The sequence below is a fragment of the Drosophila miranda genome, chromosome XR (assembly GCF_003369915.1).
Source record: "Drosophila miranda strain MSH22 chromosome XR, D.miranda_PacBio2.1, whole genome shotgun sequence".
Taxonomy (NCBI): Eukaryota; Metazoa; Arthropoda; class Insecta; order Diptera; family Drosophilidae; genus Drosophila; species Drosophila miranda.
This window is the reverse complement of record NC_046674.1, coordinates 14,416,983-14,430,120: the sequence shown is the minus strand read 5'-3', so window position 1 is coordinate 14,430,120 and position 13,138 is coordinate 14,416,983. Positions and strand designations below refer to the sequence as shown.

The 13,138-nt window shown below is 47.0% G+C and overlaps 1 protein-coding gene across 6 annotated transcripts in view; it reads right to left on the bottom strand.

Moving 5' to 3' along the window:
• The window catches only part of LOC117186759, a 29,183-nt gene extending 21,474 nt beyond the window's left edge, over positions 1–7,709 (bottom strand). Inside the window, exons 1-2 of one of the 6 annotated variants that reach the window (XM_033387965.1) lie at positions 7,609–7,709; positions 6,578–7,557 (exon numbers count right to left, since the gene is read on the bottom strand). In XM_033387965.1, the coding sequence (XP_033243856.1) occupies positions 6,761–7,531 (771 nt within the window). In that variant the 5' untranslated portion in view covers positions 7,532–7,557; positions 7,609–7,709 and the 3' untranslated portion in view covers positions 6,578–6,760. Of the gene's footprint in view, positions 1–6,577 lie in introns of those variants that run through there. The other 5 variants (XM_033387966.1, XM_033387968.1, XM_033387967.1 and 2 more) reach the window with 5 other exon arrangements.
• Between the last annotated feature and the right edge of the window lie 5,429 nt (positions 7,710–13,138).

Sequence of the window (13,138 nt, the reverse complement as noted above, 5' to 3'; positions counted from 1 at the left end):
TGTACATACATATGTATATAGAGTACTGCATGAATTGCATTTGGAAACACAAAGAACAACGGCCGTTCAGGGGGCGATTCCTGGTGGACTCTTTTCTCTTATTCTTTCTTTTCTTTTCTTTTCTGTTGGGCTCTGATTAATTTCATGGCGATGATTAAATCCCAGCGAATGCGCAGAACTTTCCTCGGAGGGGGAGCAAGAGGAGGAGGAGGAGAAGGAGGAGCAGCAGGAGGAGGACCAGGAGGAGGAGGAGGCGGAGCAGAAGCAGTAGCTAAGGGTCTTTGCCTGTGTCCATGGCAACCTCTGGCTGCCTTTTGTACATTCGATAGTCCCACATCCGTGGCAGGAACAGGCGGACCAATTAAACAAGTCCTGCCTCTTCCCAGAAAACAAACCAGCGCCAATTACCCAAAGGATGCTCGAAATTCAAGAGCTTCCACACAAGAAACAACGAAACAGTACACTCTTTGAGTAGTTTTCCACATAATAAAGTGGATTTCATACCCGGCAACGAAGGGAAGGCAGGAGAATGCCCAGAGGAGTCGGCCCTAGAGAACATTTTCAGACGAGGCCTGTTCAAAAAGAGGACTTGGAATACAGAATAAAAGCTGCACTCTACCAGTTTTCCAATATATCTCTATACAAATCTCGTGTCACGAAAGGCTGGAACGATTTTTATACATTTATTCACCATTTTTTAAACGGTATTTAATTATTTTTGGGTTACAAAATTTCGCTTTTTAAATTATTTAATATTCCGCTCATCCGAAAGTGCTGATTTCTGATCAAAAATAACCAAATATCGCATACAAAATATAAAAATAATCAATATATATTTTTGTGTGCTTTGTTTCGGGAAATATTTAATATTCCGCTCATCCGAAAGTGCTGATTGCGGCTTTAGACACAGAATGCCGTAGAACCCATGAACGATTTGCTCACCAAATTCAAACCGGGGTCCAGGCAGTCCATGCCATGCCCCCAAATGACCTTCGGAGCAACAGAAACGGTTCACAGTCCAGCGACAACTGGAAATGTACTTAAATATCAGATATTTGGCAAGAAGTAGAGCTCTGGGGCCCACACCGAGAGCTGCCCGTCCAGCCAGCCCTCTGAGTGGGTGGGGGGGTCTGGGGCGCCCAACTAATTTGATTCACTCCAACATTCGTATTACGCAGTCAGAGCGCCGTGCGCTTGACCCTCGGCAATTTGCGTCAATGTCAATGCCAAGCGCCAGGCAGGCTCCGACCCCCAGGTCGCTATCCCCTTGGGGGTGGTGGCTGGGAGGGTTGGCAATTATCGTCATGGTAGAGGGGGGAGGGGGGGGGGACCTGCAGCAGCTGCAGCGATTCGACCTTGAATGCTCCATCCAGTGCCATGGACTTGGGGGTTCGTTCGGTCAAACGAATGACCTTTCAATGCAACGCTCTCTCTCCCTCTCTCTCTCCCTCTCTCTGTCTCTTGCTGCATCTCTGTCGACACTCGAGACTAAAAATAAGCTCCGATGCAAAGCTCACGGCTGAAGGTCAAAAAACCCACCCAACTGTAGATAGCAGGCCATCAACCACCCCCCCCGCCTCTGCAGTGCACCTCGAGTGAGTGTTGGTGTGGGAAGGGGGGAGGGGGAGGGGGGGCGGGGGCACATGCAGCTGCCGCGTGCGCAAGTTCAAGTGCAAGGCAAAGCGTGGAAAAAGAAGGATGGGGGGGGGGGGGGGCTCCGCCCTCCAGCCCGGTGTTTCGTGTGACCTTGCTGCATTGACGTACCGGCCACGGTCATGGCCACCGTGTGGGTGTCGTGACCACCCCTCAACCCCCCACCCGCCCCCCCGCGTGATTTCTGCCTAATGGAATTCTGTGTGGGGCCGGCCGGCCGGCCGGTCGGCCCGGGGCTTGTCCTTCGACGTTAGACATTTGGGAAAACTATTTTTAATATGGCTGTCCCGCACACTCCACCACCCCGCCGGTGCTCCCCTCCCCCCTCCCTGGCTGTCGGTGTGCGATGGAGATCCTGCTTCAGGCTTCAGCTCTTTGGCAATCTTCTGTATCTCTTAGAGACCCACTTCTGGACAGCCTGCTACTCCAGTCTCCCCTCTGCTCCTCTGTCCTCCCTCCCCTCTCCTCCCTCCCTCTCCCCACCGACACGGGCACGTGGCTTAATTGCATTAAAGGAATATTTAACTTCGTTTTCCCTCATTCCCCAATCTGCTGCGGAGCGAGGGGGGGCGGTGGTGGGGGGGGGGGGGGTGCTCCTTCGGTGATAAAAAGCATCAGCCTGAAAGCATCGTCCTTTTGTTGACCTTTAACGATGGCAAAGACAGAAGTAGCGGCTGAGAGAGAGACAGAGAGCGAAAGAGAGAGAGGGAGAGCTGAAGAGTCAAGCTGCTAAAAGAATCATTTAAAAATCAAATCAAAGTCACGCGCCGCAATGTAATCAACAGAAGGGACCCAGGCACCCCCCCCCCCCCCCCACAACGCGTGGCAGGAACAGGGGCGGTGGGAGGGGGGTTGGGTAGTGCTGTACAAGGTCAAAAGTTGAACAGGCGGTGGCTGGGGCAGGGCGACAGGTGCGTAAGAAAGGTCCATCAGACGTCAGCCGTTGAACAATAAGCAGCTCCACGCGCCGCAAAGTATGCAAACCCACACCCTCCCCCCACACCCCCTCCTCCCCTCCGCACACCAGTTGGAGCCACGTGTAGCCTCTGTGTGTGTGTGGGAGGAGGTGTGTGGGTGGCAACAGCTTTAACCTTGAACTTCACCGTTCACCAAGGCAGAGGCAGAGGCAGAGGCAGTGGCAAAAGCTTTCTGCGCGAGCTTTTACGCTAAACCCTGCTGTAGGGACAGGTCCTTGAAGGAGTGGAAATTTTTGTGTCGGCCTTGAGGCGGCCGCTCTCTCTCTGTCTCTCTGTGAAAGCTTTCGGCCAGAGTGGGAGGGGCTTGTGGCATGTGGCATTGCGCTCTTGTGCCGGAGCAAAAAGCTTCGCTTGGGTTGACTGTACTTCGGGTGACATTGCCAGAACTTTCTCCTTGGCATTGCACGCTTTTGAACTTTCCACTCGCTCTCTCTCTCTCGCTCTCTCTTTGGCGAAGGCCATGCCGCAAGTTTGTTGCCATTTGTGGGGGGGGAGGGAGGGGTGGAAAGCTCCCTTCCCGCTGTTGCGCATTTCAGAGGTACGTCATCCCATTCCCCCCCCCCCCCCCCCCCCCCCCCCCCCCCCCCCTCCCACTCGAGCCACACGCAAATTCAATTTGCATTTCGAAATAATTTTCATGGAAAGCCGAAAGCCACCTCCTGCTCATCCGCAAAACTATAGCATACTTATGTGCCACACACACACACACACACACACACACAACCCCTTGAAGGTGGTGGAGAGAGGGGGGGGGGAGACCCCCTGTGGAGCAATTTGTTAGCCGATTTCAATGGCTCTGCTTCTGGCTCTTTCTATCTGCTGTTTTGTGAATGAACTTCAAGAAAGTTTCAAGGAGGAGGAAGGAAGGAGGAATGAAGGAAGGAGGGGGGAAGTAGTAGCAAGGAGATGGAGGAAGGAGGGGGGTTGTGGGGACAACTGACTTCCTGGGTCAAAGGAAAAGTTCCTGGCTATTAATAGCACTCTTCCTCCTGCTCCCCCTCCTCCTTCCGCTCCCCCTCCTCCACCTCCTCCTCCTCCCTTTCTGTATCCCACGACAATTTCCTTGGGTTCTTTCCATTCCTGGCAATGCTGTCAACTTGTTTACGGCCGCCTTTTCATGGAAGTTTTCCACGTCACGCCAAACGCAAGAATGGAACGGAAAAACACACCACCAATCCGCATGCCCCCGTGGCCCCACGAGGCGAGCTCAACCTTGACCACGCATAACCTTGGCAGGGAACACCGCCTCAAACTAGTTGGTGGCTCTTACTAAAGTCCGTGAGGGGGTCCTGGGGGCTGGGACCCCCCAAAACCCAAAGGAAAACTGGGGCTTGGGTTTTCTGGGGCCCCTGAGGCCCTGTTGCTGCGTGATCTTGGCCTGCCACGAGGCTCCCACTCTCTGGCCTGCGGAAGATCTTCAAGGAGTTCCGAGGCGGCTTGGGAGGCGAGGATTGCACCCAGGGATTGCAGCAACCACATGGACAGATCCCTGGATCGATATCTTTGGGGCCAGGGGGCGGCTCCCCGCTCTCCGCTCTCTGTGGAGGCTTCGTTACACAAACATTTACACAAGACAATGCGCTGTGGCCCCTCCCCCGCCCCCAAAGGCCTCCTCCCCCCCGAGTAGGGCGGTTATTTTTGGAAACTCTCAGCGTATTATCGATTCCAATGTCAAGTGTTTGCCGTGAACTTCTTTGCATTCGACGGCCTGGTGGCAGGGGCTAGAGCAGGGGGAGGTGTGAGGGGGAGACGCTGCTCTCCGTTTCCAGCTTCCAGCTCTCACTCCCCTTCCAACACGTGTCCCGGTCGCTGGTGGTCTCTGCCGGTGGCGGTGGCGGTGGCGGTGGGGCATGGAATAGCTGGGATCTGGGACCTGGGAATGGTGTGGGGGGTGTGTGGGGGAAGGGGGGACTTAGATTTTTCGGATGCTGCGCAGTTTGTTGTTGCCGCAGAGCCACCCCTAGCAGGCCCCCACCATCGTCGTGGCTTTCATCGGTTGCTCGGCTTCAAGGTTAACTTCCGGTCTCCCCACCACTCCCCGCCACTCCCCGCCACTCCCCACCAGTCGCTCCTTGCCCAACTTGTCGCCGCTTGTGCGGGCGGACGGGCGGTTGGGGGGGTGGGGCGCCATATTGTTGTGTAGAAGGAAGTATTATGTAATCGACTCCCGGCAGCGGCAGAACCAGAAACAAATGGCGTTCGAGGCCCCAGGCCACTTCCTGTTTGGCCGTTTTGCCGTTTTTTTTTTTGGGTTCGTTCAACTCGCGCGCCCATAAATCTCTCTCTTTCCCTCTCTCTCTCTCTCTGTCTCTCTCGGACACAGCGACGGACGGCAGCAGGACTACAATGCGACTAGGGAAGCAGGACATCCTTGTGGTTCGTTGACTGCGAGGTCAATGGCTGGCTCTCCCCAGTCCCCCAATCCCCCAATCCCCCACTCCCCCCTTTTTTCCCGCTGATGATTACTTTTTGGCGTGCCCGGGCCCCTGCCCCTCTCTGTCCCTCCCTGTCCCTCCCTGCCCTTCCCTGCCCCTCCCTGCCCTTCCCTGCCCCTGCCCCTCCCTGCCTGCCACTGACATTGCCATTAAATTGATGAATTAACGTTTACATATTGGCCAAAAGGCGCCGCCCACTCCCCACTCCCCACTTCCCCCATTACCCCCCTCTCCAGCGAACCGAATTTCCATTAAAATTATGAATAGACGAATATTTTCGGGCTTTTAGTCCTTTGAAGATTCCTGGAATTATTCGTGGGGTGGGGGGGGACAAGGTCATGACCTTTGGCATGTGTGGCTGGGCATTGAATGTACATAAATGTCGTATATATTTTTTAGACAAATACAAATAAATATTTAACTAAACTCAAAAATTCTTAGGAATTTGAGGAAAATAAATTAACAAATAAAATCAAACAATTCAAACTAAAAAATATATATAAAAAAAAGAATAAAAAAAAGAATAAAAAGGAGAATAAAAAAAAGGAAAAAAAAGAATAAAAACAAGGAAAAAAAAAAAGAATAAAAGAAAAGAATACAAAAAAAAAGAATAACAAGTAATAAAAAATAAAGAATAAAAAAAAATAAAAAAGGAAAAAAAGAATAAGAAGAAGAATAAAAAAAGGAACAAAAAATAATAAAAGAAAGAATAAAAACAAGGAATAAAACCACTAAAAATTACAATTAAAATTGTAGAAATAACGCAGGCTTTTCCAAAAATTGTAATTGATTTTTATTCGATTTAAGTAAATAACTAAATAATAGTTAATGCGACTAGCGCAGCAAACATGAGCTTAAGCCAAATAATATCCCCTCTCCAAATTCTTCGACCTTGAACTTTTTCGACCTTTTTCTTTTCTTTTTAAATCATTGTAAATTTTTCTGTCATTTTTGCTCTAACAAAATTGTTTCTGTGACAATATTTTAGATTCAAAAATAAAAATTAAATAAAAAAAAACGAGGGGGAACGTTGTGAGTGGCTGCTGCGACCGCAACTCTACATTTGTACCCGATAGATAGTCAGTGGCTACAATGTGTGCGTGCGAGAGAGACAGAAAATGTGTCTGAACATGTCTGAACGTGTCGTCGGGCGCTGCGTTGCCACTGGCTATAAAAATGATCCGATCTGATCCAGATTCAGCAATCTGACCACAGATTTTCGTCCTTTGTGGGGGCGGAAGGGGGTGGGGCGAGATTTTGAAACAAACTTGTCAAGGTCCGATATCACAGGAGAGTGAAAAGTCATTGAGCACTAGGACGGACGGACAGACATGGCTCAGTCGACTCGGCCATTGATCCTGATCAAGAATATATTCACTTATAGGGTCGGAAACGCCTCCTTCTGGACATTACACACTTCCACTTTCACCACAAATCTAATACACCCCCAAACTCAATAATTTCAATCCGTATCCGTACAGGATTCGATCGAGTATCTGCAGTCTGGTGTGGAATTCTTTGAGGAGATTCCTCGTTTATTCAATGCAAATATTTGTGGGGCAGAACAGTCTTCGATCGGCGATGGAACTCAAGCACGTATCGGTATCGTGTGTCGTGTATCTTGCGTAGTGTATGGTGTATCTGCAGCCCGTTGTGGAAACCGCTGCCCCTTTCAGTGTTCGAGTGCAAGTCTTTTTAGAGATATTGGTTGGCGGGCGTCAGGGCCACGCACAGCAGAGTGGCCAGCATCCCAGCCAGGAACACGAGGAAGTGCGACAGGGGACTGTAGTGACGATCCAGAGCGCGGCATAGCCGACGGAAGTGTGCCATGGGGGGCACGGACACCTGTGAGTGGCTCTGCCCGGCGGGCTCCATGCGGGTGCCCGGGTGGAGAGGCGCCACCCGCCCGCCCTGGCGACGAGCCGAGCCGCTGAATGGGTGGCGTGGGCCAGCATCCTCCTGATGGCCGGTCCAGTTCAGCTGGGCCAGATCCTGGTCCAGATCCAGGTACGAGCGGCGTCTCTGCGGTCCGTAGCAGCGGCCTTGGGGTGCGTCCTCCTCCCGCCGTTCGCCTGGCAAGGATGTGATCAGCACTCTGGCCCTGGCCATCGACACAGCGCTGCGACTGCGCAGCAAGTACCCTCCCACAGAGCGCCCCCGGACGGGTGGGTTGTCCAGGCCTTGGGAAATCGCGCGACGACCAGGAGGAGCGCTCTGCTTGCTGCTGTTGCGACTCGGACGTCCCCCGGTCTCCGCTGCGGGCGTCGCGTTGCCGCCGCGTGTGGTGCCACGCCCAGGAGTCGCCTTGCCGCCGCGTGTGGTGCCACGCCCAGGAGTCGCCTTGCCGCCGCGTGTGGTGCCACGCCCAGGAGTCGCGTTCTTCTTGGCCGAAGCAGCAGCCTTCGGCTTGCTCTGGAACGTGCCCGTGTCCAACGACTCCTTACTGGAAAGGAGGTCCAGGTCCATTTCGAACAAATAACAAAAATCGAAAACTGAAAAATGAAAAATGAAAATCGAGAAACACAAACAAAACTCCAAACAACAATTTCACAATTCACAAAGCTCTCAAGCCGACGAAAACCTTTTCGATTCTGAATTAAACTCCGACTGGACTGACTGGCAAGATTCCTGACAATTTGTGGGCACAAATCTGAGTACTCTGTCGAGGAGGGCACGCCTACTACGAATACGAATACGAATACGATTCCATTCACTTTGTGGAGGTCCCTGCGCCAGGATGGACCCGATGGGATTGCGATGGACGATACAATGGGCCTGAGGGCCGACCGATCCGGGGCTGTTCCTGCGACCCGTGCTCTGCGGTCTCTCTTTGGGCGCCTGGCGTGGCGCCGGCCAGGAATGCTGGCCAGGCCTCTATGGAGGGGCCGGGTTCCTTGAGGCCATTAAAAACTCTTCGGGCACGCTTGGAGGCGACTGTTTGGCCGAGAATCTCCGAGATTATTTTTGAATTGAAGAACCCGAAACGAATTCCCGCCCAAAATATACGATAGTTTATCCAAATTGTTGGCGGAGGAGTGGTGAGTGTGGGGGGGGGGGGGGGTGTAAATTATAAACATTTATTTTGTATGGATTCTATTTCGAATGGAACTATTTTTTGATTCAACCTGTACATTCCTCAGATACATATATGTATCTTTTTCTATATAAAATCAAATTAAAGCCCCCCAAAACCCCCGGAATTGGCCACAACAGAAATTCCGGAAAGACAAGAACAATGCGCCGTAAAGTTCATTGAAGAAGGAAGAATGGAACAATGTGCGATTGTTGTGGCAGTGGCAGTGAGATTTCAATGTCAGAACTATAGGGTGCCCCCCGGTCCACCCCCCCACACCCACACACAGCAAAAGGTCAGGGTAAGCAAATGGAAATGGAAATGGAAATAGATTTGGATTTGGATTTGGATGGATAGACAGACTTTTGCTAAATATTTACAGAAAACTATACAGAAGCGCACCCACGGCTGCTCCAAGGTGCCACAATGTGTCCACGGTTGCTCCAAGCTTCCCCGCGCTGTCCTACGCTGCCCCATCGCCTCCCCTTCGCTGTCCACCGGTGATCCGTCGCCTCCCCACCGCCTCCCCTACGCTGTCCACCGGTGATCCGTCGCCTCCCCACGGCCTCCCCTACGCTGTCCACCGCTGCTCCACGCTGTCCACCGCTGCTCCACGCTGTCCACCGCTGCTCCACGCTGCCCTACGCTGCACCATCGCCTCCCCACCGCCCCAAACCGCCTTCCCACCGCCCCCCCACTGCCTCCCCACCGCCTCCCCACCGCTGATTACGACTCCGACGACTAATTGTGACTCAATTCGGAACAGTTTTGGGTCATTAGCTTGACCCCAACCACCCCCCACCCCCCCCTTGGGGCAGTGTGCTGTCTCAGCGATGTCTCTGAATGCGTCATCATGGAAATGATGGAAATGGCGGTGTGGCGGTGGGGGGTTGGGTGTGGTGTGGCGTCCATCAGTGAAGCAATTGTCTGCTGCTTTTGTACTAGAGCGGACATTGGTCTTTGGTCTTTTGACTCTACCCTCCCCCCCTCTATACCCCCCCCCCCCCACACACACAGTGGGAATATTCTGCCTGTTTAGCTTTTATTTTCCACTGAACTTGAAACGTCGCCAACGCCATGCATCGAAGGCGTGAAAATGTGTTCGATATGCAGTATTTTTCTATAGTTTATTTACTTGATAGCCCATCCCTCCTAGCCCCCCTAGCCCCCTACCCCCCCTACCCATAAGGCAACGTAAACCCTTTATTTTTTTTGTGATTCGAATTCTAGGAAATCATTTCCATGCCGCGCACTTTTGCCTTTGGATAATTGCTGAAACCTTGAAAAGGCACTGGCCACTGGGCGATGGGCACCCGACACCAAAATTACATAAATATACGATATACGAGTGCGAGTGCGAGTTTCTGTGGACAAATAAACTGTACTTTGCTTCTTCGTATGACAGAAACAGAAACGAAAAAAACAAAACAAAAATAAACAAAAAATTAAATTAAAGCGGAATTAAAAAGAGCTGTGAAGCTTTTGCTGTGGAGTGCTGGATTGCTGGAGTGCTGGATTGCTGGAGTGTGCGACGCCATTTTCCGGGAATATTACGAAGTTCAACAAGACCCGTACCCCGTACCCCGTGCCCCGTGCCCCATGCCCCGCACACCGGCTGAAGCGTGAGAAATGTGGCAGGGAATGGAAATGGGATTTCAGTTTCGCTATAACCGACTGCCATCCCATGGATAGCCAAGTGTTCTCCTTGCCAGAGAAAGCTGCAATGGGAGAAGCGATAGAAACGAGAGATGAGGGACCGCTTGGAGGCTCCATAAATATGCGCGATTTTTGAAAGGGAAATTTCGACACAAAATGCGAAATAAATGTGCAACGAATTTATATGCCTCGTCGCTGGAGCCTAGAAATGGACTGGAAAAATATTGAAAGAATAAAATCAAGATACAAAATATATAATAGAAAAGAATACAATTTTGTCTTTAAAATATGGCACAATTAAAAGGGTAAAATATTAGAAAACAAAAGCAATTAATAGATGGGGAAGAGAATATATTTAATGGAAATTATTGGTAATGATCAGATCTCGAATACGTACTAGAATATTTTGGAGGATATGGATATGGAGGATACATATATGATACAATCATATTATACAATAATAAATAAATTTATATTGAAATTAAATATTCGCTTGGATTAAAAAATAAATAACATTTATATTTAAAGTATTACATTTGCAGGAAATATATTTAACCTTCATTTGTGCTTAAATATGGAACATATTTATTTTAATTATGAAATATATTTATTTTAATTATGAAATATATTTAATTTAATTTTTTAATATATTTATTTTATGTACATATGTATGTGTTTTCAATTTGGAATATATTTATTTTAATTAATAAATATATTTGATAGTAAAGTTAAATAATTAAATATATAATTAAATGTAATTTAAATATCAATTATATTTATTTTAAATGTGAAATATATTTATTTTTAATATGAAATATATTCATTTTAAATATGAGATATAATTTAAATATAAATATAATTTAGTTTAAATATGAAATGTATTTATTTATTTTTTTTTTTAAATATTTTTTTTTATATTTTTTTGTGTATACATTTTTTGTACATACATTTTTTTATATATATATTTTGTTATATATATATATTTTTTTTAATATTTATTTTTTAAATGCAAGTGAAAGCACTTTCTCTTCTCACAATTTCCACTTTCAAAGCAAATCTATTGGTATTTTAATACACTTCAAAAAAAAAACCCAAGTTAAAATATTAAAATTCCATTCCTTTTTTCATGAACAAACCAAAGGCCAGTCACCTCTGGGCTGCCAAGAGCAGATCCTCATCCTTGAAGGCCCGCCATGTGCATGGTAACGGTATTCGCTGTGTGTGTGTGTTTGTGTGTGTGTGTGTGTGTGTGTGTAACCCGATCCTCTCCTGTCTCCTGTCTCTCGTCCTGGCTTTGTGTAGCGCCTTTCAAGCAGCTGCTGTTTCTGCTGGTCGGTCATTCGATATCGCTGCCCTTCTGTCTCTGGGCGATGGCGAGGGGGGGGGGGGAGCACCGACTGGGGGTCTCTGCTTTCCGTTCACTGACCTCCTTCAAGAGAAGAGAGGCAAACGAAAGTTTTGTCGACCGAATATGCGTCATGCGGCAGCCGACAAAAGCAAGAAACTGTGAAAAGTATTCCATAGAAAATTATACATCATGATCTACGGCCGATTGACCGACAGATCTCTACAGATTGGACCCAGACCTCCGTCTGGGAGAGTGCCGGAGAGTGACCCCAATAGGCGGAGATACACCAGAGCCCCGGCATTCAAATCTCTTTGCGGCTGCCGCTGCTTTAGCCACCCAAAACTCTCACTTTTTTGCACCCAATCGCTGGCGGGGGGCTTCTGCTTCGGCCGGGGAGGGAGGTTGGAGGAGCCCCAGCAGAAGAGTTCAACAAACCTTCGCTGAACTCTCCGGATCCAGAGCATTGACACTTGATGGACGATCCGGAGAGACAGAGAGCCCCAGAGCCCCAGAGCCCCCGTCTCCGATCTGATCTGCATTCAAGCTCACTTTCTTTTACGTCTATATTGTATCTATCTATCTGTGTATCTTTTGGCCACTCTCCCGATTCGATACGATCTCTTTTCGCTCTCTTCTCCCCGGGTCTCCACGGAGAGCTGTTGCCGTTGTTGCAACATTTTTCACTTTCTTTTCGTGGGCAGGGGGATTGCCATTTGAATGTCTCTTTCTTTTCGGATACCTTCTTCGGAGCGGAGTCCCAATCTGTTTCCATTGTCTGCGAATGCTTTCGGTTTCCATTCTTTTCTCCATCCGATCTCATGGGAATTTGTAATCAAAGACCCCAGTCTTTCGTTGCTTTTTTTTCTCTAAGATCAGTATTTTTTTGTTTTATTTTTTTTTTATTAATTCTTTCTAGCACTAAAAGTTTTCAAACAATTTTAAATCACAAAAAATAAATATTTCCTGGATAATTATTGGGATAATAATCCATGTTCAATCTATTTCATTTAACGTTTATATATGTATGTATGTACATATTGTAGATATTTGTTTACTAATATATTTTGATTTGATATTTTTTTAATTTTGTATTAATTTTTTTTCTACATTTTATTAGTAATTGATTTAATCTTTTCGTATTATAGTATTTTTTTTATTTTCATATATGTTTTTTTTATATTTTTCCGTATATTTATATTTTTGAATTTTGAATTTGTATTAATTTTTTTCTATATTGATTCTTAATTAATTTAATTCTTTTTATATGTATATAATTTTTTTTCGAAGTTTTTATTTATTTTTAATCATTTTGTTATTTACCAATTTTTAATGATTCATTTTTAAATACAAACTTGCTTATATTTTTTAAATTATTAATAAATTGAATCTTTCTAAATATTTGTCTTACGTGTTTTTTTTTATATATTTTTATTCATTTATTTATATATTTTTGTTTTTTTTTTATTAAAAAATTTATTTTTATATTATTTATATTATTTTTATTTATTCATTTATTAATTTTTACGAACCTTTTTCTATTCTAATACATTTTTTTTTAATATATTTTAATTTTTTATCTATTTCATTGCCAAACTCTGCATTTTGTTTCTTTTATACACCCCAAAGGGTATGTCGAAATTCGATCATTTTCCCGCCGCGTCTCGTGCGTTATACTTTTCTGATTTGTCTTTGTTTTTTTTTTGGGCCTGGCCTCCGCGTAATTGCTGGCCACCTATCCAAAACGAGAGTTTGAACTGTTTGTGCCCCTCCCCCTATCCCACTCTCCCCCCGCCCCCTTTGGGTGGAAAAGAAAGTGTTGAACTTTCGTTGTCTATGTCTCAATTTCGTGTTTGAATCTCGGGGCTGGCTGCCGAGATTTTGTTTTGTTTTGTTTTGTTTTGCTTTGTTTTTTATTTTGTTTATTCGTTTATTCGGTTTCGTGTTTATTGAAGCAAACATTAAATTGCTTTTAATGGAAAAGAAAAAAAAAAAGTGC